The sequence below is a fragment of the Aptenodytes forsteri genome, unplaced genomic scaffold (assembly GCF_000699145.1).
Source record: "Aptenodytes forsteri isolate BGI_AS27 unplaced genomic scaffold, ASM69914v1 Scaffold136, whole genome shotgun sequence".
Lineage (NCBI taxonomy): Eukaryota > Metazoa > Chordata > Aves > Sphenisciformes > Spheniscidae > Aptenodytes > Aptenodytes forsteri.
This window is the reverse complement of record NW_008796111.1, coordinates 522456-549935: the sequence shown is the minus strand read 5'-3', so window position 1 is coordinate 549935 and position 27480 is coordinate 522456. Positions and strand designations below refer to the sequence as shown.

Below are 27480 nucleotides of genomic sequence, written 5' to 3'. Positions count from 1 at the left end.
GCGAGATGACACAAATGAGACAACGCAAACGGGAGAGGAAGAGGGGCGGGGGGGGGGGGAGGCGCTACAATTTTCTTTAATAAAAAAAGGGGAAAAACAACTTTGCTACATGCTGAATCAATAAGATCAGAACAGAGATGTGTAGGGAAAACTTATTGCTCGGGCAAGACAAAAGAAAAAAAGACTGCCTTGGAATATTTTGCTGTTCACAGTCATACAACTTGCCAAGGAAAATATGAGTGTGCATAGACTGATACTGTACTTACGCTGCTGCAGATTTCAGTCACAGCCTTCAGCATTCCCCCAGATGTACCTTTCCTTTCTCAGAGGGCAGAGCTGGGCACAGAGTGACCCACAGGTGCCACTGAGCAGCCTGGCCCTGGGGCTGTTAAGGTCTTGCCAATGTGGGAAGGTTTTACGACTTCGAATAGTACAATTAAATCAATATAACTGCAGCAGCATAATATCATCTGGAGGAATGCTTGCTCCAGACTAAGAGCATTTTCTAAATTTGGTTTAAATCTCTTCCAACAGGATATAAACAATGCACTCCTCTGCCAGAATAAAAGTGTCCAGATAAGGAACTATTTAAATTCATATATTTCCCACTAATCTCTTATGCCTCAGTTTCTAGTACTAACCTCGCTGCTTAAAGATAAAGACATAGGAGATTTGAGGCACTTGGTAATGGAGTTAATAAAAATCTACCTTTTACATAGGCTTTCCAACAGTAGATCTCCAAGTATTTAAAAAAGCAGATTATTCCCGTTTTGAAGGTGGAGAGCTGAGTACCTGAGGTCACTTGGCCAAGCTACCCAGTAAGAGACTCGATAATAAAACCCGTTCACAGCACAATGTGTCTCACCCCGCAGAGCTAGGGTTTCTGCCCATCCTCAAGATAGGATGGAAAAGGGTCAAAGTGGCAGGAAACAGAGAAGAAAGCCCAGAACAGTGTGGGCTGGCATCATTGCTACAACAGCCAGGCCCGAGACAACACTCAGCAGTGAAGCCCCGTCCCTGCCAACACCTGATCGTCCTTAACACGCCACCCGCTCTGCTGGCATGAGCACCCTTCCCAGCCTAGGCTCACAGATCTCTGGGGTGACGCGTGGTCCCCTGGTACTTTTTGGCCCGCGCTGTAAAACAAGCCCAGAGGAGGAGACAAAAGGAAAGAGTAGCTTCAATTCAACAAACCCCAGGCATCCTAGCCCAATATTTGAACTTGGCAACGCAAGTATTAACAGTCGTTTGTACATTAAATGAGACCAAGGCCGGTGGCTGTGGCATGAAGGAGGATATTTCAGCACCCATATAGTCTCCAAAGACCCAAACCAGGTTGTGAAAGCTATCCCAACACAGTCCTGGGCACAGCAGGAAACAATCAATCTCCTAAGCCCCTAATGAAAAAGAAAGCACTTTCTTTCCATGGGGTAAGCAGTAGCAGTTTAAACCACAATAACAGTTCCAGTGACCACAGTGTCCTAATTTATTGGATCTCACATGTCTGTAAAAGCTATTTTTTCAGTGCCTCTCCCCTCCTGCCTGAGCCTAAAGGACAGAGATGTTCCTCAGGAACAAAACTAGCACTATTCAACCAAAACAAGCAGCCTAGGAATTACAAGCGGACTTTGTTATCTCGTTTGTTTCATTCCTGTAAGCAGCACCACCTCTCCTCTCCCGTGCACTGCTCCAGCAGCCTGAGGAGCCCAAACTGAGGGAGAACACATGGCAGGGAGCTCATTTTATGGCACTGGCGGACAGGCAGGTCGCAACTGGCAGCCCGTTACAGGAGACTTGTGAAAGAGACTAAAGAGCCCAGCACATTCAGAGTCTCCTGACCTTCCCAAAGTGAGTGCAGAGGGTTTTTTTGGTACAGAAAATCCACCGTTTTTCAGGGTGCAGCTGTTTTTCCAGGAATACTGTTCCCTGGAAATTATGCTCAAGAATTGGGATGGCAAAGAAAAACACCCTAGTGAAAAATATCAAGTCATGCATCCTGCCCGCTCTGTGGGAAGGAGGGGACATGCAAAGAAGGATGAGGGCCGGGAAGGGATGGCAAATGACAGCAGAGCTAGGAGGAAAACGCTCAACTAACAAGTTCTGTTGGCCAAAAGCCAGTGGGGTGCTCCTCTGCGGTGGCTGAAGTCAGGTATGACAAAACTTTTGGCTCTATCTCACAGCTGGGAAATACAGAGAGGAGGTGGGGAAAAAAAGTCCAGCTGAATGGATTTCATATTGTCTGAAGGAGAAGTTCAATGAAAGAAGCAAGATGAAGCTTGAAGAGGAGTTGGAGAAAAAGCATACAAGCAGATGCTTTGCAGTAAGCAAGATCCAGGTGCTTCTGTGCTCTCCTGTCCCTACCCCAAGCAGAGCTTTACAGTGGTTGCACAGTTTGTCCTCACTGCACTCAGTGAAGATGAGGAACCACTATTAGAGAGGGAACTGAGACAGAGAGAGATACAAACTGATTTACCCCAGGTAACACTGAGAAGTCCGGAGCTGAACCAGTAACTAAATCTCTATCTTTGAGATCCTGCGATAGTGCCTCAATCCCTTTTCATCCACGCTCCCTGCAAAGGGCATCCTTTCATCGGCCAGGAGACTCCTGCTGAGAACAACCAGACCTAGACAGACACTGGAACCAGCTCCTCCTGCATCAGGGGATTACATCCCCCTCCACCTCCCCTTCCTTTCTTCCTCTGCTTAAAACAAACAGAGCGGCCTGCCCTTTCTTGCTGTTGTCAGCCAAAGGGTTGCTCCTGGTCTGAGCAGACGCCACCACTTCTTGTCTCTTGTCCCTGGAAGCAGCTGTCCTCAGGGAAGCAGATTGATGAGGTGCACCGTGTCCTTTGCTTCCCCAAGGCCTTTTCAGGTGTGCGCATGTGGGTGGATGTGCTGTATGTATACAACATCTGATTCAGTTTAAAACACTTTCCCTGATGGAGTAAGGGAGGCAGTCTGGCAGCTGCTGCTCCGAGGAATCCTGGCAGGTCTTCACGCCAACAGAATCCTTCTCCAAAAATAGGATTTTATTTTCCTGTTGGCTGAAGGTGAAGCTGCTCAAACCAACCAACCCTCCTGTCTTGTCTGCGAAAGATTCTATTTGCCAGTTGGCTCCGGCCGGGTGAATCACTGCCCAGGAGTCTCTCCAGGGATGGAGCTTGCAAGTCAAACAATTTAAACAAAAAGAAAAAAGGTGGTGGTGGGGAAGCAGGGCTGAGGGTGAGAGAAGGCATTCACTGGAAAAAAAGGAGGAGAATAAAATAAACAAGTGTAGCTTATGTTGGCCGCTTACACCTCTGAGAGCATTCTTGGTGGAGAGAGCAGACGTGAGCCCCTCCACAGGTGGGCGCGAAGGCAAGCAGGCTGGCTCAGACGCAGCGCTGGTTCCTAGAGCGGCGAGAGCCACCCTAAAGGGAGCCTGGCAAACCCTGTGCTCCCGGCATGCCTGCTCACTAGCTTTAGTTCATGTGGCTGTGCAGGAGCCTTTGCCTTCTGCTCAGTCTAGACCTGGGGCTGTGATGGCTTTCATCCCTGCAAAGAATGGAGATGCCACCCTCAGTCGGGTATGGGACTGACGGTCCTGCTGCAGTTCTGCTCCTTTGTCACCCGAAAGGGAGGTTTGCTCTCTCTCCCTGGGAGACTTCACAGCTCCGTGCCACATCCTCTTTGGATAAAGATTTCATGGTATTTTTAAACACAATTATCCCTCCAGCTGTGGGAGCACAGCCCTCCAGGGCAGCCCGTTCCACCCAAACACCAGCAAAAGTCCCCCGAAGCCCCTTCAGCCAAACATCACTGAAGTTAACTGACAGCCCCTCCACCTCTTGCCCATCTGCTTTGTTCCTTTTATGCTTGTATATGACCTCTTTCCCCGTCTGTGGGGCTCTAACAGAGTGCAGATTACACAGACCCAATTGCCTAATGCTGAAGAGCACTGAATCTGCCACCGCTCCGAATTATTTATGGCCAAGATTTCCAAATCAAGCAGCCTCCTCTTTAAGAAAGTCAAGCAGCTTTGGTGATCGAAACGTTTTCAGACTCAAAAGTGATGGATGCATTATTTTTTCCTTATAATTTCTAATGAAAATAATTTTTGGGCTTTGATCTGATTTATGAATGAACATTTCCCTGAAGATGCTCTTGCACTTAGGAGACCTTGGTTCAAGTCTTCACAAGCTTTTTGAATGACGATGGATAAGTCACTTAGGGACATTCTTGGAAACAAACCATCTTTGGGTTTGTTTCTTTTCTTTCAGTAGAAGTCATGGGCCTTGGCACGTTTCAAACCTTCTTCCCTGTGTTTTCAGTACTTTGTTTTGCCCATTCTTTAAAAAATGAAATACATGCTAATATTGTCCACCTTGCCAGGTTATCTGGATGATGTAATCATGAACATAGGAACACGTGCTGATATCAGAGTGATAAGTAACCATGCAAGCACCTCACCACAGAGATTTGGGAAACTCCAGACATGTGGAACACAACTCGGGCCAAAAAGAAATGGTGACATTTGCTCTGGGCTCACGCCTGCATTTCAGAGTGGTGAACTAGGCCCAGAAGGGAGGAGAGACCAGCTGCCCAGTTTCAGTGTCCAACTTAAGCATTAAAGAAGTCACTGATTGCTCAAACCAAATCTACTTTAAAAATTTAGGTTAATAAAGAAAAATTATAGCAAAGAACTGACTTAGATGGCTAACAGGAAAAATCCAGTTCACAGGCTAAAACTTTCTCAGTAATAGAGGAGCTTGGTTGATTACTAATTTTTAGGACCTCCACTGGACTTCTCATGCAAACAGAATGCTTAAGAGCGTATTTTTTTAAAAAATCAATCAGTTCCTGAAGAAGGCACCAAACTTTTTGGTGCTATGCTGGGGTATCGGCACAAGACTGAGAGAGTCCTGTCCATCAACTCCTACAGGCCATTTGTGCTCCCTCCTCCAGCTCATCTTGTGGATTTACCCGTACAAACAGGTCTTCAGCCTGCACATTTCTCCACTAACTTTAGCTGGCCACATCTGAAAGTACATCTCTATATGCACAGGGCCTACAGCTGAACCTGAACTGGGACACCAGCTGGGAAGGAATGCTTTATGGGTTGGAGGATGAGTTCGCCAAGTGCTCAGGTGAATCAGGCCTGAGCAGTGAAGCTATGTGGAAGAGTAAATATTTATTTTCTGAGGATATATGCAGATAACATCATTTAGGATCAGTTAAAAAATCATTTCCATTTCTATCAAATCTTAGGAAATGGCTTGTGGACCAACACACTGAACTACCACCTAGCTAAGTGGGAAACCACAGTTTATCCCTACTTCTTTAGAAATTTTTCAATTTTAATTACAGTATTTCTTTAAAATGTTTCTCAGTGTTTAAAGAGAAGTACAGCTCCATTCTTCCTCCTTTTTTTTTGGTAGGTAACAAGGTCTCAGTGACAAAAGAGACATGGCTGGACCCTTAGCAGCCCACGCGATCCGTGATACTCAGTGCTGTAGGTGAGAGCTCTTAGGGTGTATGCCTATGTCATGTTTCTTATAAGAAAAGCCATATGGGCTGCCTCTTTGCACCCCCAGGGAGCCCACTCAAGTCAACGGGAGTTTGGCAATTATTCGTTAAAGAAGAGGTACTTTGAAATGTTGTTACCAGTTTCCCAAATCTCAACTTGTGTGATGCAGGAGACTCTCGCTTGGTTCACTCCAAATGCAAGGAAGGACCTCAAGCTGCATCCAAAGCAGAGAAAAGATTGGAGCAAGAAGTGAGTTGTTGTTTATCATCTTAGTCCCTACAGAGAGGAGCAAAATCTATTTTCTCAGTAATGTGCGGTTATGCCAGCCTTTCCAGACACATGGCAAAACATGTCCCCCCATTGTTTGTATGGACAACAGCTGAGTCTGTGTAACTTGGCAAAGCCCCATGCACTTACGTTCACTGCTAAGTTATCTTAGCCATATATCAAAAGTTCAGGGGAAGCTGTAAAACGAAACCTTCCTAACCCAAAGGCAGCCCTGCTTTTTACTATCTAGTGTCTCCCACAAGGCAATGTCTTTTCATATACTGCAACAGCCTACCCATATGGTGGGGAGTGCAGGGGTATCACATGAACTTCTAACAACTTATCAGATGAAGAAAAAAGAGTATGTTGAGGCTTGCTGTTCACTGGAGGCCGGAGTTAAGACATTAACTTTATAAGTCAGCATGGAAGAAGACAGTAGACATGAAAAATAGCCTGGCAAGAAGGCGCCGCCACATTACAAGCTGAGAGCTGGCAAGGGGGACCCCGACTGTGGTCAGCTCATGGAAAACGGATGCCAGATTCGGCAGCTTGCCACCACGTTGATGCTCACAACAAATACTGAGGCTACGTTAGAGTGGCTGTCAGATCACTGCTGGCTCTCTCAACCTCCACATTGTGGCTGACAGGCTGTCCTGGTTTCGGCTGGGATAGAGTTAATTTTCTTCCTAGTAGCTGGTACAGTGCTGTGTTTTGGATTTAGGATGAGAATAATGTTGATAACACACTGATGTTTTAGTTGTTGCTAAGCAGTGCTTACACTAATCAAGGACTTTTCAGCTTCTCCTGCCCTGCCAGCGAGAAGCTGGGAGGGGGCACAGCCAGGACAGCTGACCCAAACTGGCCAGAGGGACATTCCATACCATACAACGTCATGCTCAGTATAGAAACTGGGGGGAGTTGGCCGGGCGGTGTGACCGCTGCTCGGGAACTGGTTGGGCATTGGTCGACAGGTGGTAAGCAATTGCATTGTGCATAATTTATTTTGTATAGTCTGTTATCATTATTATTATTATTTTCCCTTCCTTTTCTGCCCTATTGAACTGCCTTTATGTCACTCCACAAATTTTACTTTTTTTTTTTCCTGATTCTCTCCCCCATCGCACTGAGGGGGGGAGTGAGCGAATGGCTGTGTGGTGTTTAGCTGCCTGCCGGGTTAAACCACAACACAGGCAGAGGGAAGGGAGACTTCTGGACTAACCTATGCACTGATCCCTAATACTTAAAATCCACATGCCACTTTATAGCAGCTCTTCCTTGACATCTGAGCAGTAATCCTTGGCACTTACATGCTAAGTTTCAGCCACTGAGCTCAAAGGAGAGCCGAGCATGTTATCCCTGTTTTGCACACAGCCAAGAAGAGCCAAACATATTGCCTGAAGTTGCATGCCATGGGGAGAAACCAGGTCCCGTATCCTCTTCCTCCCCCTGTGCAGTCAACAAGGAATGCAGCATCTCCCCACCTTGCCTTGGCAGACTCCAGCCGTTCTCACAGGCAGAGGTGTCAGCCTATCTGGCCACGCATCCCGAGTGCAAACCCTCCCTCTGTGCCTGCTACTTACATGGTCTACTCCCCCTGTCAAGCTATCTCCCCGGAGCAGCACTTCAGCAACACGTTGGCACTTGCCAAAGGCTGCGCAGAGCCTGATGGCAGAGCCTGTGCTGTCAGGAGGCATCTGCCTTCCTTGCCTGAGGTTAGCAGGCGGGCAGGAACCCCCATCATGCCACCCGACAGCTGGCGGGACACAGCTGCGTACCACTCACAAACACGAGCTACAGGAGGACAAAAGAACCAACAGTAACGAGGAGCACAGCTAGGCAGGCAGGGAAGCCAAAATGCCTGCTCGTGGTATTAATGACTTGCTGTTACCTAAACCTTCCAGCCCTGGGGATGGTCTGATCCTGTGCTGTTTTGTAATCCAACTGATGGACCTTTTGGGCCAGGGCTTTTCTTTCACGAGGTGTTTGCACGGTACCTGACACGGTGAGGCTCCGAGCGTTCAGCTGGGCTCCAGGTATGGGACCAGCAGCACCAACAGGTTCTCAGAAAAATATAAGGAAACCTCAGCTGTGTTTGGCTAAATTGTGAATAGACCTCAGACAAACCCAGGAATTACTAAGTATGTCTTGGAACTAAACTTTGCTCCTTCCTTTCTATACCTTTTAAAATACTACTACTAATAAAACCCATTGTAAGGAAAATTCAGGCATAAGAGAGCACAGCTGGTGCAGTATTGATACTCTACATGAAGAAAGAGATACAAGCACCCGTCAATAACAAAGATGAACAAAACAAGAGCTCCAAGCTCTTTGGATACATTTCCTGAAAGTTCCCCTTTAAGTCTCTTTCTCTAACAGGGCGTGAGAACTTCTGAAAATATTACACTCTCTCTGAAGGTTAATACAATCTGCAGTGCAGACATTTCTGATCGTAGCTACCCATCTCCCACAGCATAGGAAAAGCGTATCACTTTCAGCTTTGCACTCCTTGAATGATGACTAGCTATATCTCCTCTTCCTGTGGGTTACCTCCTTCAGTGACAGTACATCTCCTTTCTAAAGATGAATTAGGACTGATACATCGCCTATGCATGCCAAGATAGAAGGTAACAACAGCTTCTCTCATTCCTTCCCCCCAGCACGGTGCAGACCACAGCCCTGCTGCCCTCACAGCAATGGGGCCTTTTTTTATCCTCTATAATTTTTTTTTTTTGGCCAGCTGCTCAACTGAACACCATAAAAATCCACAAAAACACCATAAAAAGCCATTCTTTTCAGCCACTGCATTGGCAAGACTGAAGGTTTAAGCAACCAGTTGCTTCGGCTCCAGGCCTCCAGCCTACCTCTAAAACAGGCAGCAGATCCAGAGACGTACAGACTCATGTTATTTCAGTCTCCCTAGTGCATTGTACTTTAATCATAATTCTCCCCCTAGCCCACCCCCTACCCTCTCCTTGCTCAGGAGTTCGCCAGGGCCCATATGTTAGAAATGCACTCGCCTCCTACGTTGCTGATGCACTGCAGGGAGAGCAGAGCGGGAGGTGGAGTCAGCTGTTTCCACGACAGATTCACCATGTCCCTCACAGCTCTGCAAAACTTAACTTCCCTGGAAGGGTTTCAAGATCTGACTCATGTCCAGTTCTTCTATTTTAATCATTCCCTCTTACATCATTCTCGGAGGCCCACGGTGTCACATGCAAACTCCCCCAGCCCCCCGCGCCCCCTCTGCTGAGCACTTAATCTGTTGCCGTCTCTCATCCCAAACAAAACTAGGTAGAGAAATACATTTGATACCAACTCCTTCCCTACTCTCCAGAGCATTTACTAGCTTTGGATGGTAGCTAATAAGGGCTTCCAAGAGCTCTCCATCGCAGTGACAACACTGAAATAGAACAGGAACAGTAGCTGCGCCAACAAACCTAGCGGCGCAGGGATGCGAGAGACCAGAAAAATCACAGCAGGCTCACTAACGCTGCAAACCAGCTGGGAGACAGCACAGGCCAGGAGATAAGTGTTGGGAAGGGAACCAGGTCAAGCTGGTTCCTACTTTCCATTCTCCCAGTGACTTCCTGAATAACTCCGGATGTCACTTAATCTTCTTGTTCACGCTCAGAAGTACAAATCATCAGCATCGGTCCATTCAAGATTTCTTATTAACCCTGGTATCATGAAATGGGGATGGAGCCAAAACTCTCTGAAAGAGCTGAGTAGAACAAAGGTGCTCACACGCAACCATTTAATCCCTTCTCTAGATCCCAGCCTGAATGCCTCCACGGTTGAGAGATTCCCCGCTGATCTCAGGGGAGCCCCTTGTTTGTAACAGTGACCGCCAGGCAAAAACTCTTGCCTGGAAGATTACAAATGCTAGCCAAACAACAGCTGGAACGCTTTGAGCCTCCAGCATGCTCTGTGCAGAAACAAGGCAGAGAGCAGAAACCCTGTACCTAACGACAGTTGCTTTGTTTGTTTTACTCTGGTCAATGAGTCATCATTACATCGACTGGCTCGCTGCAGTTATTCATCACAGAGGTTTCTGGTGCAACCAGTGGCTTACAAAACCGTAAGGTCTGGTACAGATTTCTACTACCCCCCCAAAAAAAATCTGCTCGACCTCCCCCCCTCCCAGGGAGAGAAGAACAGCTAGCTGGGTGAATGTGACACTGTCGGGATGTTTGCGTGGCTTTTACTGTGAGAACACCAGCAAGCGGTAGGCGTGGGACTCCTGGAAAGCACGCGTTCGCATGCAAGGGTGACAAGGGGAAAGCACTGGATTTTTCCATGTGTGGGTGAGTGGACATTTTACAAGGAGCCTGTGAGCGCAATGATATCAGGAGATCGAGAGAAACTCAGCCTAACACGAAGGACAAGGTGCAAAGGCAATGAGACACACCAGAGCACGAACGCGCCTGATCTCCCTGCTGACTGCTGGAGCAAAATACTTTATACATTTTGCTAAAGGAAGCACGCAGAATTGCTTGGAAGAAGGCTGATGTGGGAAAGGCTTTCCCTTCTGTCCTTTCCCTGTTTCCTCTACTAATTTCAGTACTTTCCCCACCTGTTTTTATTTTGCTTTTTGCTGCAGTCAGCAGAAACCCCCTCCTTCTTCTATACAGCTCTCACAGTTTCCACCTTGTATTCAGCCCTACCTGCAAACACCTCTTCCTCCTGGCCAAGCTCTCAAATCTACCTGGTCTCCTTGCTCCTCAAACATGTCTTCATCTGATGTGTTACTGCTTTAACTCTGTACCACCACCAAGGACAAAAAGGTTTCTATATAAAAGTGCACTCACATTATACAAACCAGGATGGTACGAGGGTTGGAGAGAATCACAGCAAAGAGGCAAATGTGATGGGACCGGTGGGAGCACAGCGCAGTAGATGTAACAGAGCGAGCACAGACACCTGGGATGCTGCAGTCATGGTGGGGAATTAAAAAGTGCATACAGGGAAGAGGCTGGCCAGAGGGAGGACAGAGGGGAAGATGTTGCAGAAGAGAATCCGAGAAGTGTAAGATCCAAGGGAGCATGGAGACAGTGCGAAAAAGAACAAGAACGCCTATGAAGTGGGCAGAGCATGGAAGAAAAGAAGAGAACAATATTTGTATCTTCAGTTTTCTTCCTGCTTGAGAAAAGAGACATGGAAAGGTTTGTCTGGTCTCCCCATTTAGTTCCCATCAGAAGATATGAAGGGACCCAGCCAAAAGCCAGATGTTTTGTTTCCAGTTTCATTCAACAAGGTCTGCATAATAGACGAGGAAAAACTTTACCGGCCTACCCATCTTGCCCCTCTTCCCAGGAACTCCAGGGATCCCCTGCAAGGAAAACACACAGAGAAAAAAAATAATAGGTCTGGTTGAGAAAGCAAACAGCCAACCAACAATACAAAACAAAACTAGAAGAGAAAGGGGAATGTAAAACAGGCTAATGACTGCGGCATTGTTCAGGAATCAAAATGTCAACTACTTGCAGTCAGCTGCGAGAGCAGAAGACAATTAACCTTCACCCACTAACTACGGCCCTCCCTGAGGACACACGCAGGCAGCATCCACACCCAGGGCAACAGGCTGAAGCTGTGCTTAGCAGGAGCAGTCATTAAGCTACTGGTCTGGAAGCGAATGAAGGCCACTGCCAAGGCACTCACTGGAGAACTTCTGTTTATGTTTCTTATTTAGTTATACAAGCATTAAATCAGCGACTCTAGAGCGCAGGGTAGTCCCCTCCCAGGCAGGCACACACACACTCACTCCCACATGCTCCCGGGGCCTCTCTTGTTTCTGGAGCTTGCATTTGAGGGAGAAAAATCTGGAATAAAACAATCTTCATCTTCCAGTGACCTTCCTTAGGAGCTCTTGCAGTGGGAAGAAGGGGTCCTTGGATGGGTAGAGATTGGGCAGGTGGGGGGACGTGGGGGAGAAGAGCAAAAAAGCAAGGGAGGTCCTGCAAAGCTCTGAACACGTGGGTTTGGAGAAGGCACGATGAACAGGATGGGGGAAAGGGAGGACACATGGGAACAGCAGCCACAGCTGCCTGTCCACAGGCCCCAGTCTTGACTGCCCAACTCAATGCAACTGGAAGGAAAGCCATTGTCAGAAAGCCCCAGGCACTGCCCCTTCCAAGAGCCAGGCTCTTTCCAGACACCACCAGTTGAACACCCAAAATGCTGGGACACTGTGGCTGGGATGTCACTCCCGTGGGAGCAGGGAATTTCCATGTACATTCTCCCCCCACGCCCCATCCCACTAAGATGAATTAGTAAGGGGGAGGAGGAAGGCAGGTTTAAGTGAAGGAAAATATAGAAAAACTCCTCTCTACTCAACAGTGAGGTCTGATGACCCTGTCTGAAGGTTTTCCTGACCTGTATGGCAACATCATACAGGGACACAGGTCTTCATGCAAGGGTAGAAACAGGCTAAAGAAGGCATGATTAAACATTAGGCATGCTCGCCTCTCTCCTCAGGAACAAGGGATAGAGAAGGTTACAACAGGCTCTGAAGAACTGCATTCAAGCAGCACACGAAGGTTTTCTTCACAAAATACTCACTCGTTCTCCATCAGCCCCTGGTAGCCCAAATAATCCTGGGAGACCAATATATCCCTAAAGAAAAGAGGAAACAAGTAGTCAAATACATTTCTCCATTAGCAACCAGTCAGTCTGTCTTTCCTGAACAGCAGAGCATCCTCCAGCGTTGGTCAATGGCAGCCGTGATGAAATAAACCTTGAGGCAAGTGTATATGCCCATGGACTGCATGGTGCTGGCTTCCACGATGTAGTCCAAGGGCACATACCCTCACACCAGGGATCATGAGGACTCCAGGCAGGAAGAGGCCAGCAGGAAGAAACCTTACCTGGGCTGGCTCTGAGTGTACCTGAGGGAAGCGGAGCTTGGTTGAAGGTTAGTAAGAGTGATAGCAAAAGTAATCCACATGCCTACGCCTCCTTTCATCTCTCCAAGGGGTCTTTCCCTGCCTTTGGCACTCATTCCCAACTGTGTTGCGAAAACGTCCTGTTGTACCAAGCCCTTTCTGCTTGTCTTATGTCACACGTTGGTCGCACACTGCAGCCCCTTCTCACGCAAACACCACCTTCTCCTGGCGTGCAAGGCTGCTGACCACGCTGTTGCTGAGAGAGGAGCAAAGCGGTAATGGTTCTGCCTAAAGCCTTTCCCTGCAAACTCCGTTGCACCACCAAGACCTTCTGCAAGCACTTTGTCAACCCAAGCACCAAGGGCCCTGCCTGGGCAGGGAGAGGCTGAGCGTGCCATTTCAGGCTCTTAAGATTGGTGTACGAGGCTCAACTTGTACATACGTACAGATCCTCTGTCACCCAACTGTAAAGAAGCCCCCTTTGCACCAACATGTTTCACATAAAATCCACTCCTTTCACGCTCATCGGCAGGCGCGGCATTCTCAAGTACGCGACCCTTTTCTATGGCCTTGGGATCCTGCTCAGACAGGACACAAATGCTACGTTTCCCTTCCCTTGCAACAATTGAAGCCTTGTGTTTAATCCTCTTTGCTCAGCAGTTAGTACAAAGTTACCTTGTGTGCTAGTCCTTTGCAAAGGACTAATTTGTGCCAAACATGCAGAATCAAGAGGAAGTGGATTTCAGCAGGGAGCCCCCTCAGTGGCACCTCACTGTTACAAGAGCCAAGCGCTAACACTGATTTTCTCTCATCTTTCTTTCTCCATCATCGCTAAATCTCTTACTGTCAACCCCAGCCATTTTTTCCCACCAGTCCATCGCTCCCTTTAGGGATGATACCTAGCCGGGAAATACGGCCGCGTTAAAATGATGCTGTCTGCCTTTGCCTCCTGAACCCCAAGACAAACCATGTCACTCCTGAACTACTTCCTGCAGAAGAAAAAACAGACGTGGGGGACGGAGGAGAGTCCACAGTTGGCTCCCTCAATCCACAAAATGCAGATATCTCACCTTAGTACCCAGTTCTGATTGACTGAGAAATGCCTTTCTTGGGTAGCTATAAGTATTTCAGTCTGGGTGTATTTCAGGGGTGCAAAGTGGAAAGTAATTTTCAAGTCTTACATTCTGCACATCTCTCACATGACAATTATACGAGGTCCTGGTTAGGCCAGTGAAACAGATGCACCGGGGAAAGCTTTATCACTTGCAGAAGTAAGGTGAGCAAGCTGTGCTATCTCAGATCTTCCTCTCTCCTGCAGGACACTGAACATGCCGTCTCCCCTCCCAGCTCAGGAATACAGCTAGCTACAGGGTCAGCATTTGTTTATTCCTTGCACTTTTCCTAGAGATGAAAGCCAGCTGGCTGAATTTACTGGATATAGAGAAAGTATCACATGTTAGAGAAAGGGGGGATTTTATTGGCTCAGAATCTCATTGTGAATTTATAATTGCAGGAAAAGAACAAACTGTGATTAACAAGAGTCTTAATTAGTAAAGAAATAAAAATCATCCTTTGCAGTGAGAATGAACGCCCAGCAATTCAATTTGGTGAGCAAAACCAGGCAGAACAGAGATATTAATATTTGTATTTGCACATGGCTTCAAGATGCTGGCTTGCTATTCTGCGTAATGATATAAATTCCTCCCAAACTCAGGACTATACCTAAAAGAGCCCATATTCAGCATGGTCGAAGACCGCTGAACCACACTTATTGACACCAAAGGGGCCTTTGGGAGATGGGGCTTGCAGAAAGTTCAGACTTTGGTCTTTGGTAGGAATTTGTATGCCATTCTTTCCTCTCCTGCAATGTGAACTCTGAAGGGGTTGACTTTGTATCATCAGCACTGTCAGTGAACTTTGATCTTGGTACATTCCATGTTTAATTTTGAAAATTTAGCAGTGCTTCAATAAACAAGCGGTGCGCAGTTCAAATCCCCTGAATCCAACAAATTAAAGGAACTAGTCTCAGGATTGCAAAACTAAGCATAAAGTTTCTTGAGAAGCTTTTGGTAAAAACAAGTAGAGAAAAGACAAATGAAAGGCTGCTTACCCGACTGCCTTTTGGACCAGCTTCCCCTATGGGGCCAGGTAAACCCTGGAACAGAAGGGAAAAAACAAAGACAAATGTGGACAGGCTTTGACTTAGCCTAATGAGCAGTGCCAAATCCCCAGCACTGTCCCTGCGTGGTTCTGCTTTCAGTGCCGAGTCCAAGGCGTATCAACAAAGGAGAAAAAAGGACAAAATGATACGAATAACAAACCTCCCATTGTTGGGGAGCTGGGACTCTGCAGAACCTGAGACTGCTGCACATAGTGAGCCTTCCCCAGGGCTGAAGTAGAGATTTCTGATCATAAAGACCAAACAGGCTAATGCAGCAGGGTGCACAGAGGTTGCGTTACACTTCAGATGCGACGTACAGTGACGCTCTGTACCCAACAGCTCTCGATTCATTTTCCTGCCTAACTGAACACATGCATAGCAAATGACAAATGTATTTCAATGCCTGTTTAGGGAACACAGGCTGGCCCTGATGCAGTGAGAAAGCCCCTCGAATTTCTACAGCCTACAAAGTCACTTAGCAGTGCAGGTACTGCATATCTCTAACCTTTTGCAGCATCAACAGCTATGGAAAGAATTGAAAATACATTCCCCATTCTACTTCTATGCCTACTGCTGCTCACTTAAAGTACTGTGAAAAAGAATCCTGTAAAAATGCATAATGAATTTTCATGTTTATTGTCTTCCAGCAAGTTTCCAGGTTTTTTTTTCTAGTTCCAAATGTTGTTGGGGTTTTCTGGAAGGGAGGGGGGGGATTTTCTAGTTCCAAATGTTGTTGGGGTTTTTTGGAAGGGAGGGGGGAAAAAAAAGGCTAACTCCATATTTTCTTTAGCTGGCAGCACTGCACACTCAGCCTGGGATCTGAAAGTCAGGTTGTGCTCTTCCCTGGCTCATGCACCGTTGCCAAAGATTTCAGCCATCAGGGTGAAGTTAACAATTCTGCCTATGATGCGCAAATCAAAACAGAGCCAAGCTCTCTCTCCCATAGCGCTGCAGAGCCAGCACAGCTGACAGGAGTAACAAGTAGTAAAATCTCAGTAAAGTAAACAGCTCTGATGCTGGATACACACAGCATTCAGATATGCTGAAAAAATCACTTTCCTGACCCAAACCACATTTAAGAAAGCACTTTTGCTCTTTGTATGTCAAGCGCAAAGATTTCACCCTGCTTATCTGATGGGCAGAACACTGCTGTGAATTGCTAAACAGCATTCATTAACCTTGTATGACCAATATAGCTCGGACCGCTTCACATTAGTCATCGAACACACATTCACACCTAGGAGATTCTTTGGCATGCAAATCTCTAAAAGCCTTTCAGAGTATGAATGGAGCATTTAATCAGGTGCATAAAACTCTCATCTGGTTCTACCATCTGCACTCTCCAGCGTGCATCTGTATATTCCACCTAAAATTTGCTAAGCTAGGTATCAATTTAATTTCAAATTTAAAATAGTCTGAGGCGGGGAGAATGCAGATTGTTCTGCATATCTAGTTCACGTTTAGTCCAATAACCTACACATCTGGGTAAAAACTCAGATACGAACTCATGACAAGTCTGAAAAGCTCATGGCAGACTGCTTGGGGTCTTTGACATCTGCCTAGCCTCTTAGCTATGTACTTAAATATAAATGTAGGGGAACCCAACATTTATGTGTCCATTTTAGAAAACCATGACAAACTCATTTCCCTGTAAAAGGTTACAGGGCCAGGTCTTCTGCCCTCCGACAGATTCCATTTCGGCTCTTACAAATGCTTCCTGTTAATTTTCTTCCTACTACTCAGCATCTTACATGAGTAAGACAATAAAGTGTCCAATTTTGATTCCTTTTCCTTTGCACACTCCTCCATTCCTAAAGTTGTCTTTGTGCAATTTTTTCAGAATGAAAACAAAGACTTGGTTTTATTTCATCATCTTTTTTGCAGCTGCAAATATGATATATATGGTCCATATATAATTTTATATGTATGTATATATATGATTATGCTAGTGAATTTTACTAATGAGAGTACATCTAAATCTTTTCTTTTGGTAATATGCCTTCTGCTGTCCCAGATTTCTAACGTGGTCAAAATTAGATGTAAAATGTGCCTGAAAGTGAAGGGTTAGCAGCTTGCAGGTATGTTTCTCTGCTCTGCTGTTTTGGGTTTTTTCCCCTGTTGTTATACTGAAGCAAAAATTTGTCAGATTTTGCTATAGAAATTCGGATTTTATCTATCACAGGCATAAAAGACTTTCTAACAACCTTAGTGTCCCCCAGGGTTGAAAGACCGTGTCATCGATACAGCATCTTGGGGAGTAAAGAGGGAAAATATTCAGACATATTCTAGCGGTCTGCACTGTCTTTAGTGGGGCATGTATTTAGCAGGGCACATATTTAGCTACCTGCACACCCAAATCCCTAGTCTGTGCACAGCACGATGAGATTTACTGCACCTGCCTGCCAGGATAACCTTTGGCACCTGGACTTCCATCTGGTCCTCGTTCGCCCTTTGGAAAGAAAAAAGAAAAGGCACAGAGGTAAGGTGAATGTCACACTTGGGAAGCCTCTTTAGCCGCTTCATTCTCTGAGCTGGGGGGGAAGGAGGGTGGAATGGATTAACCCGATGCAAATTTATAGAGAGGAAGAAAATATTAAGAGTAGACAGCAGAATAAATTAATGAGGGGGGAAAACACACAGAAGCCAAGTCAATAGGATCCATGCATTAAGCAAGTGTTGCTATTTCACCTTCTCCCTCCATCTGCAGTGAAAGCAGCAGATAGTTTGAAACAAGGAGGCTAAGAGAAGGTGCAAGGCTGCATCTATATCTGGCATATGGAACCGTTTTACTGGTGGGGAAGCACTGCCAAAATTCTTCAAAACTAAATGGATTCATGCATAATATCCTTTAACATCATTGCTAACAGGGCCTGCTATTCATTGCCTTTTTTTTTTTTCTGAACTGCAAACATCAGACTTAACCAAATAAAGAGGGGGGAGAAAAGGGGAGAGGGGGAATGGGCTTTGGGAGGGGAATTACGTGTTAGTACATAATATGATGTGGTTAGTAAACTCCAGGTGAAATTAATGTAAAAGGAAAAATAAAGGGGGAGTAGGGTAAGTTGGTATTTCTTCCACCATGTAAACTTAACATGGTTGAGCAATAAAAATTAGAAATTAAATTTAGAAACTCCAAGGCAGTCTCCTCCCACCATCCTGCTGGTGCTTGGTCAGTGTATGTGCACAGCTGCTGGCAGGACGGGAGTTCGCTGAGCATCCCCTGGGTGTACCAAGCCGCCCCTGGAAGGAGCTGGCTGTCCACACTGAGCAGGCTGTACAGGATCCAAACTAGCATCCGAGTCAGCAAATCCAGCCCTCTTTAAAGGTTCAGTGTTGGAAACTGGGAAGACTCACCTGGTCTCCAGGGTGACCTGGTGGTCCAGGGTAGCCTTTATACCCCTGTTGAAATAGGATGGAAAAGATGAATTAGAAGGAGAAAAAAAAAAGAATAATAAAATAATCTGGTTTTGGTTTGAATTTCTCTTTGCAGGTGAGAGTAAAGTTCTGAGGAGAAGCAGGTCTTTGGATATGGGACAGCACTACACAATCACGCAAACTTTTAACGTGCTGCTTTGTTCTTGCATCACCCAAACCCTGCTGCAACGCGGTGTGGCAGCAGCAGCCTGCACCTGCCGGGGTCTGGCCTGGTGGTTACTCAAGATGGACTTGCTCCATGAACAGACTTAGAGTTGTATCTACACTCAGATCTGTCTATTTGTAATCCACACCTTTAGCAAAGCTCTCCTTAATCCTTAAGAAACCACAGGCTTGTAGGGTGAAATGTTGGCTTTGGGCAAGTTAAGGGACTACACAACATGAGTCACTCGCATTTCAGAGCGCTCACTTTTGCTTTAGAACTTGAAATGCCGTAGAAAACACCAAAATAACCATTTACTGTCACAGGAAACTTCAATTTTGTTTCTAGCTTGAATTTGTCTAGCTTCCAGCTTTTCTAATTTAATTATTACAAGGTATGACAAGGTCCAGGGTCCTTCATTATGAAGTTACCTAAAATGGTGAGCAAGCTGTCTCTTAACCTGCTCTCTGCTGAATTAATTAGAATTAGTTTCTTAATCCAGCTTGCTAGCTGGCAAGTGTTGCAGGCTTCAAATCATTCTCACAGGTCTTTCATAAACCTGCTTCAGTTTTTCAGTATTTTTTTTTTAAGATGCAGACACTGGAGCGGAACAAAGGTAGCCTGTTCAACTGCAGACTGATCAGTATGTATTTTAAGAGTTTGCTTTCTCCAGGATTTACCTAGAGCTCTCTTCAAACACTGAGTAAATTCTGCAAGTGACAGGCACTTCAGATTTTTTTTCCTTCTCCTTTATTATCTTGCTTCAGCTATTTAAAACAAACTCGTTTCCATCAAGTGGAGTCAGAGCAGATTAGAAGATTAAATTCAGTTACAGACATGACTGTTTAGCTGGGCTATTAGCAAGATTAAAAAAAAGGGCAGAAAATTTAACTTGAAACAAATGGAGAGAGAAAATAAACAAGAAACAATCCTTGCACAAATACTACAGAAGTAACAAAATGCTTTCAGGGTGGGTTACAACTGCTAATTATAACTCAGTCTCTGCTACTCACCCTGTCCCCAGGCCAGGGCTCCTGGCACACATCGCCTGTCTGCGAAACCCACAGGGGAGCATCCCCCTGCTCTGGAAGCCATAATCAAACCCTGGTTTGGCCGAGGACTTGGCCTTTTGCTTCACTCACCAGATGAACCCAGGCCTGTTTCTGCTCCCAGGTCCACACCTCTGCTTAACGGCTTTTTTATTCTTCCCATGGGCTATTCTAGACCTGCAGCCTAAGCCTTCGCTGGCGGAGGTATGCAATGCTCTCAGCCATCCTGGCTACTACCTACTCCCCTTTGCATTCCTCCTTGCTCATTATTTCAGACGTTTTGGCCTGGAAAAGTGTCGATTCCCTTTTCACCAATTCTCTCCTGCTTGACTTTGCTGATGTATCAGGGCCCGCTCTTTTGCCTGAGCTGCACCTCCTGAGAAGGTGGTGGCTGACCTGAAACACCATTTGGCGACCGGCTGGCCCTTACTTGAACCACCTCAGAGGTCCTTCCTCTGAACGCTGCTAGTGCATTTCAGCCAGTGGCTCCTAACTGGAAGTGCCTCAGCAGCTCTTGGAGCTGGACCAGCAGACGGGACTCCCTGCCCCTCTCCAGGAATCTGCCCCATGAGATCCTCTCTTGCTTATCCTCTCCCTGGCTCCTTGACAGAGGCTCAGCATCAGCAGAAAGGAGGGAGGATACTCCACCCTGGTTGGGTGTCTGACCTGAAGGTGAAGGCATGTTGTGAAGGTCCAAGGCCCACCTGGGTGTGGAAGGCCCAGTATCCGTATCACCCGTCCCGGGAGTGTGGACCAGCAGGGCATGGTGCAGACGGAAAGCGTCTGTTTTGCCCCCACCCCCCCCACCTCTTCCAGAGAGAGCTGCCCACAGAAACAGCCCTGGGTTCAGCATCTCCAGACGTGCCCTGGGATTTAGCATGGAGCCCATGGGGTTTCCTCCTGGGGCCTCTGCCCAGCTCCTCCAGCCACAGCCTGGAGCAGGAAATACCTTTGTCTCCAGACAGCTGGAGCACCTACTTCTACGGATACAAACACTTGGAGATGTCTCGCTCCCTCCACTGATAAGAGAGAGGTGCGTAGCTCGGCTGCTCCGAATCATTCTGCTCTGATTGGGTTCCTGTAGGACAGGCGTTTCAAGCCTGCAATGTCCGCCCAGAGCAGGTGGTTAGATGGTAGCCCCTTGCGATGCTCAAAGCATGTCCTGAGCTAACGTCTGCACCAAGCATTGCATTGCTATCTCTATAATGGTAAGTGAATGGCACTTAAGTTAAACATGTAGACGCTCTCCTACCGTTGTATCCTATTAAATATCCTCCTCACTAAATACAATGAGCTCTGGGAAGCTTCGGATGTGTGTTTCTTCATAGTATGCTGCAGTTATTTCTGTCTCAGGTTAATTATAGCGAGGAGAAAACAGAAAAGCTTGTGTATGCTAAAGTTGGCTGCAATGTGAAAGTATTTACCTGCTAAAATCCTCTTCAAATAGCACTAAAATGACAGGGCAGAGGGTATGAAAACAACTGCATTTTCTTTTTTATCCAAACACTTCCTGATGATTACAGGGTGCTCAACACAAAGGGCTGTGATTTAGAAAGGAAATTGCACTCCAGTGAAGGATTTACTCATCTGTGATGATATTTATAATCCACGCTCTCCTAGCTGAAAAGGATCATCCTGCACTTTGGTAGGAAATGTGAAGAGTAAAGAGACCAGTGAATGAGATCTGCATGACAGGATGTGTTTTGAAGCACTGACCAATTCCCAGCTCTGTCTTTACTCTCTGAGTGACTTTAACGAAGCTTTTTCTCTCTCACTGCTGCTGTCTTCTACAATCTTGCACTTTGCTACAACCATTTTCTCCTCCACAGCTGGGAGGCCGGGAGCAATGATGCAGCGCTCTGCCGAGATATATCTGCAAGGCAGCTGTAGTCTGCAGCCCACAAACAAAAGTCAAAGCCCTCGGACACCTCGTAGGCACCAGAGGGAAGGGCAGAGTGGACAGCCAAGTCCTGCCACCGTTCCCAAGAACTGCTAGTCAGCAAAAGCAACGTTTGCTCTGCATGGAGAGGATTATATCTGCTGCTTGAAAAGCAGTTTCATATATTCGTAGATGGGTGCAGGCAAAATGACTCTGGGGGTGCTCTGAGATCAGACTCTCCAATCCTACAAGGAGCAAAGGTCTGAATTCACAAGGCAGGCACTGTGGTGTGAGCTGCGCTATCCAAACCCATATGCTGCTTGGTTGTGGCTCCAGCTCATGCTGCTGAGCCAGTTGTTTCACTTAGTGGGAAAAGTATTTTGTTTCCTCTGGTGAAATATTTTGCCTGTTTGAAGTTTCTGCATGGTGTTTTCAGATCAAAACCCTTAGAGCTCTTTGCACAGTCCCTCCATGGAGTGAGCAGAAGGGATGTCCATTTCCAAGGTGTTGCTGTTTTCTGGTAGCCAAGATGTGTTGCCCACCTTCAGCCAAACACCAGCATATTTTCACTGGGAGAATGCCAGCAGGGAATCCAGATAAAAAAAGATTTTTTTCCAAACATTTCTCCAACAGCTGTAAATTTTTTCTTAATGCAGGATGCTAATAAAAGCCAGGTTACACCAAAAACACTGCCAGACTAGTGCTACTGGGAGGTGGTTTTTTTAAGCTGCACCAAAGGAAAAATTGCAGCATCCAACTTGCTCATTACTTGAAGAAACAGAAGCATACCCCTGCCTTTGCCCTGTCCTGGGGGAGCTGAAATCAGATGTGAAGGCCATGTGCTGGATGCAGGAATGTTTGTTCAATCTCCTATTCCTTCTCCGCTTTTTCCACTATGAGTCCTTGCACTCCTGACATTGCATTTTGCTGATCGTAACCACAAGGTTTTGTTTTACGAGCTGTTATACCAGGAAAATGGTATTCTTTTCACCCTATTTGTTAGAACTTGTTTGTGACAGCAAAAGAGCAGTAATTAATCACTCTACTGCTCCTAGCTCCACACAGCACCCCAAGCATGACCAGCCTTGGGAGCAGAAAAACAAATCCAGCCCCTACTCTTGGCAATTTGATTCCAATATAAAGCATACAAACAAACAATCATGGAGAGGGAGGGTTTCCTTCAGCCTCCTCCACACCTTCTTTCTCTCCCCAGAGTCTTAAAGCATACCCGAGTAGGTGTTTGTGTGCAGCTAATTGGCCTGAAGAACAGTATATCTTCAACGGCCCCTTGACTGATGAAGTGATTGAAACAAGATGCTAATTTTAACCGTTCAGCTTAGCTATGTCAATATTGGCTTGCTGGAAAGGCAAGTCATGCCCACTGAGCCCAACTATCAAACAGCTCCCTGCAACAGGTCCAGCTTCCACAAAACCAAACCAACCTACCAACACAGCCTGGAACTGGAAGGTCAACTGAAGTGTCCTTGATATATAAAAGACGTGAGCTCAAGGTATGGATTGCTAAGGTATTGCTGTGCAGACTTGCATGCGTGAACACAAGCACACACACTAATGCAACATGAAGGCAGGGATGGATTTTGTGCTCTATCCCCATGTATCCTTTTCTAGGCATGGGTATGTTGTTGGTGATGTTAATGATGTTGAAACATCAATATGGAAGCAAATAAAGTAAAACCTGACCAGTGCTGTCAGTCTCCAAGCAAAATAGAGCGAGGGCATACAGGTATTTTGTTTGAAATATGCTTCAACAGAAGAGACAGTCAAGGTTTCCGTGGAATGTCTAAATCTGTTCTGAATCCAACCTTTGAGTATTGATGCCGGTTGTAGATCCATTTAGTTTACATATTGGCTGAACCAGACCTAAATTCAGCTTGCTGAGGAAGACCCAGTATCAGGCTGCAGAGGGATGATGCAGTGCAATGGGACATGGAATGCAAAGAAGGAACAGAAATCTGGATCCAGAATTTCATCTCTTACATAAGTCTTGCTGGTACAACCTTTAGGCAGTTGCTTCAGCCTACGTCCCAGTTTATACACCTGTGAAACAGGCATAAGACTTTTTCGCTGGGTACTAGGACTCAATTAAATCTTTTAGGCAGAGTTAGAGGAGAACATTTTAAAATAAAAATAATGATCTAATTCACTAGAAAAGAACATATTCTTACCTTTCTACCAGGTGGCCCAGGGAACCCAGTCAAACCAGGTAAGCCCACGTCTCCCTGTAGGAAGCAAGCAAGTTGAATTAGTTTTCAGCAATGTTTTACCTATGCCTAGCGTACTGTTACTGAAATTATTTTGCTGACAGTAGCACCCAACTATTGATATTTCTGATTCTAATCGCAACTCTTCAAAAAGTGACTGGATAAGAAGTGTAGATTTAAACTTCATCTCTATTAACTGGCTCAGATAAATAATAAACCCAGTTAAATAATGGCTGCTGTTGCTACAGTCCAGCTTTTTGCCAGCAGAATGAATGCTTTTTTTTCAATGATCTCATTCAGACACATACTTCATTTGCCTTTTGACAGGCATCTAAATCACCAAGGCAAGAAAATTTTAGCTTTTTAAATGCAACAAGAACAACAGGTACCTCCTGCCAAATCCTGTGATTGTGCTTATACTACATTACTGCACTGGTTCAGCCCACGCTCCAGTTCAGATGGCGCTGACGGTATAATTATTTAACCTGCCTATATGACATGGCTTGAACCTTTGCAGGCTGCTGGTGGGAGGGTTTTTTCAGTGGCCTGTGCTTCGGGAAAGGGATCGCATCACATCCCAGCTGGCATACACAAATCATCATAGGAACGGAGAAGCATTTTGCTGTGAGATCCCTCTAACATCCAATCCATTCGTACAAGCCCATTTTGGCCTCCTCTGATTAGGATCAAAAACCCCTTTAGAGTCTCTACCACTGTGCTGTGTCTGCTTACTGAAAATGCATTTGGAGTATCTAGCTTGAAAATTAGGCATCACTCCAAACTCCTGCTGGAAACTCCTTGTTTCTATTACTGCTAACAGGAATAAAGCCTTGTTAACATGAGCTAAAAGTGATCTGGATCTCTCCCTTTCTTATATTGAGCACGCTTGCAAGAAAACGGTTCCAGGCTCTGCGGGTGGATGATTTCCATGTGATGCCATTCTGATGTAGTGTACCAGAAATTTCAAAAGGCATCTCGTGCTGTTAAGTTAAAAGCATCGTTTCAGACTTAGCCATCTCAAGGTTTTCTAGTGTCACCCTCCATCTTGCATCTGTGTGGCTTGCTGTGCTTCATCAAGGCATCTGGTTTCAAACGAAGGGCCTAAGTTCTTCATGGCTGATGCTTTCTATTAGCTGTGCATTTATAGCAAGGCTTATGATGAAAAGAAGAGAACCAGGCTTCTTGCCCTGGACATGAGTTATGAAGTATTGTGCAGGTACCACTGAAAGAGCTAATCGAGGTAGATGTTGTGGAGCCCTGATCACTCTTCTATTCATTTCTAGACTTCTGTGAGGCCTTGTTGCCTCAGTAAAAATCGCTCAGCTGTGAAACAGCAAAAACGGGAGTTGTAACTTACTGAAAAGAATTAGCAGAACCCTGATCCTTAACGATTGCTAAATCCAGAAACCAGCTACACTTCCCAGTTGTGTGCTTTGTGTTGATTTGAGTAGACCTTGGTGGAAAGGCCACTGGTTGTCACACAGCAGGGCCCATGCGTTGGCAGTGCAACGGTCTGAGAAGCCTCCCTTTCTCCACCAGTGGGACGGCACGGCTGCTCTCAGAGTACCGATCTGCTGTAGGCTGTGTACGTGACGTGAGGCAAAGCACTGTTTCTCAGCTCCTCGTCAAGAACATCCTTTCCTTTGCCTTCAAGTTTTTTATTGCTCACACTGGGATTGCCTCTTTCTACAGCTGCGTGCCCAGAGCTGGCAAGGTGTGGCTGTATCTCACATGCGCTAGTTTAAATACCTAGCTTAAGTAGCCACATGCTTACAGCAGCAGGGACTTAAGTTTGGGCTGTAGATTATGCATAAAATGGATAAACACTTGGACAACAAAAAGCTGTGGCAGCAAGCATTTCAGTGCAGTGTGGTCAATACCTTAGCTAACTCTCTTTAGTCCTGAATCCCAGGGTCTAAGTCTTAATTTTCAGTCCTAAGTCTACTTGAGTAGCTGTGATGCTCGTGGCTGCAGTATGGACTCCCTCCATGTGCACGCGCAGGGCTTAAAGCGCACCGTGGTCTTGATGCCTGTGCACTCTGGGCAACATCTTACCTTCTGTCCATTGCGAGCTTTTCCAGGTGACAACCCAGGATCACCTTTCTGACCCTGAAATGAAAAACTTTCATTAATGACATAATCCAAGGACCCAGGCTATAGATGTGGTTCTGCTTCCATCAAACCTCCAAATCAGAAAAGCATTTTGTTTTACCTCCATCTTGCCCCGACATCCCAAATGTATTAAAGTCCCCAGGTATAGCTGTTTTTCCGGGGCTGGTTTTGGTGAGTCAGTGCTGCTGCTAAAGCGTTGAGTTTTAAATAGTATTTGACAGTATTAAATTGACTAAAGAAAGGATAACTGCAAAAAGGAAATGTCAGGACTTTTGATACTTATTAGACTAGACAGCTGTGATTTCTTCCTTGTCTACAACTACCATCACAAAAATAATTACCAAGCCTATTACTGCAGCTAAACCAGCCTTCTTAACATCTTGCTAGTTGCTGTTGCTTTTTTAACTGTGGGGAACAGATGAAACTGCAGAGAAAGTTACACTAATTAGACACTACCAACAGCCAGAGCAATTGTGAAGCTTTCAGGCTGGCAGAAGAAAGAGGCACACTTTATCCTAAGTGGCAGTATTCTTCATTTTCCTTTTTAACAACTGTGATGAGAGAAGTTACAATTTAAGACTGTGATCTGACGAACACAGGCTGGAATTTCAGCAGCGTTTGAACATCTAATTCCAGTAGATCCCTTTGAAAATCCTAGTTCAAATTCTTAAAAGGTGGAAAGGTGATGTGTGCACCTAACAGGGTGAGACATAGAAGTAGGAAAAACTAGAAGAGATTTGAAGCGTGCCAGATTCTTTTGGCAGGGGAAAGGTAAGGCTTAGCACGCAAAGAAGCTTAGGTCTGTATAACATCTCTTCTGGTACAGCTAGGACACAGGTGTCCCAATATCAGGCACTGGCCATTTAACACCGCTGTGATCATCAACAACTTGCAACCTCTGTGTGCCGCATCAGCAGCACGGGATTCAAAACCGGCCACCAAGCACAAGAGAGTTGTGAGGGTTAATTAATGCTTGTCAAGTGAAGTGCTGGGAGGGAAGGTGAGACCCTACAAAGGAGTAATAGTATTTATTAACTGGCATTTCTCATTAGCAGCACAAAGGTCTAGTTATAGCTAGCTGAGCAGCTTTTCCATGCAGCCTCATTGCGGCTGCATTCGACACATACTTCCCACCTTGCACAGAGTGTAAATCTCCCTCTCCTCCTCCACCATACACCACAAGCTGCAAGGTTCAGGGAGTGAGACTACTTGGCTACGGACTGTAGGGAGCACTGCTGATTCAAGGCAGATGCATCTGTACAAATTCTGAATGAAGGCTGCCTGGTTTCCAAACAGTAAATGAAGTCATGCAGATAATCTTGCTTTGCATGCAGCTGTTATCAGGGCAATTCTCCCACTCTTTGAGCTTCAGAGCAGTCAGTGGGTGCTACAACTGCTTGGAACAGATTAAAGCAGTCCTCAGGATCACAGGGTATTAATTTCTACTCTGCAAAATTAATTTACTGCAGCAGGTAGACACCCACCACTCTCCCTAAATCTTGCCATGTGCTCAATGCAATGACTTTCAGCCATGTAAAGGAATACAAGCCTCTCACATTTTTCCCTGGGAAGCTCCAGATCACGTTAGCAAAGACTGTGCTTTGCATCACGGTTCTGTGTTCAACACTGCTGAGACCATCACACAGATGGAGAACTCAGCCACAAGTAGGATTACACTTCCCTAAGATTAATCAGCAAGATGGCATCAGGGCCAGAGAGCACAGATGCCTGGATGCTGAGGGCTGAAATTGTGGATTAATTGCCCAACTCTTCTCGCACAGCAACCACAACATGGGAATTAGCCTAAGCCTTGTCCATCACTAAAG

The 27480-nt window shown here is 45.9% G+C and overlaps 1 protein-coding gene across 1 annotated transcript in view; it reads right to left on the bottom strand.

The window, feature by feature from the left end:
- Window positions 1-27480, bottom strand: part of COL27A1 (collagen type XXVII alpha 1 chain) — a 164097-nt gene that overhangs the window by 98222 nt on the left and 38395 nt on the right. The window contains exons 6-12 of the mRNA XM_009286879.1: window positions 25598-25651; window positions 23507-23560; window positions 18170-18214; window positions 17211-17264; window positions 14765-14809; window positions 12332-12385; window positions 11058-11102 (exon numbers count right to left, since the gene is read on the bottom strand). Coding sequence (XP_009285154.1) covers window positions 11058-11102; window positions 12332-12385; window positions 14765-14809; window positions 17211-17264; window positions 18170-18214; window positions 23507-23560; window positions 25598-25651 — 351 coding nt within the window. The remainder of the gene's footprint in view (window positions 1-11057; window positions 11103-12331; window positions 12386-14764; window positions 14810-17210; window positions 17265-18169; window positions 18215-23506; window positions 23561-25597; window positions 25652-27480) is intronic.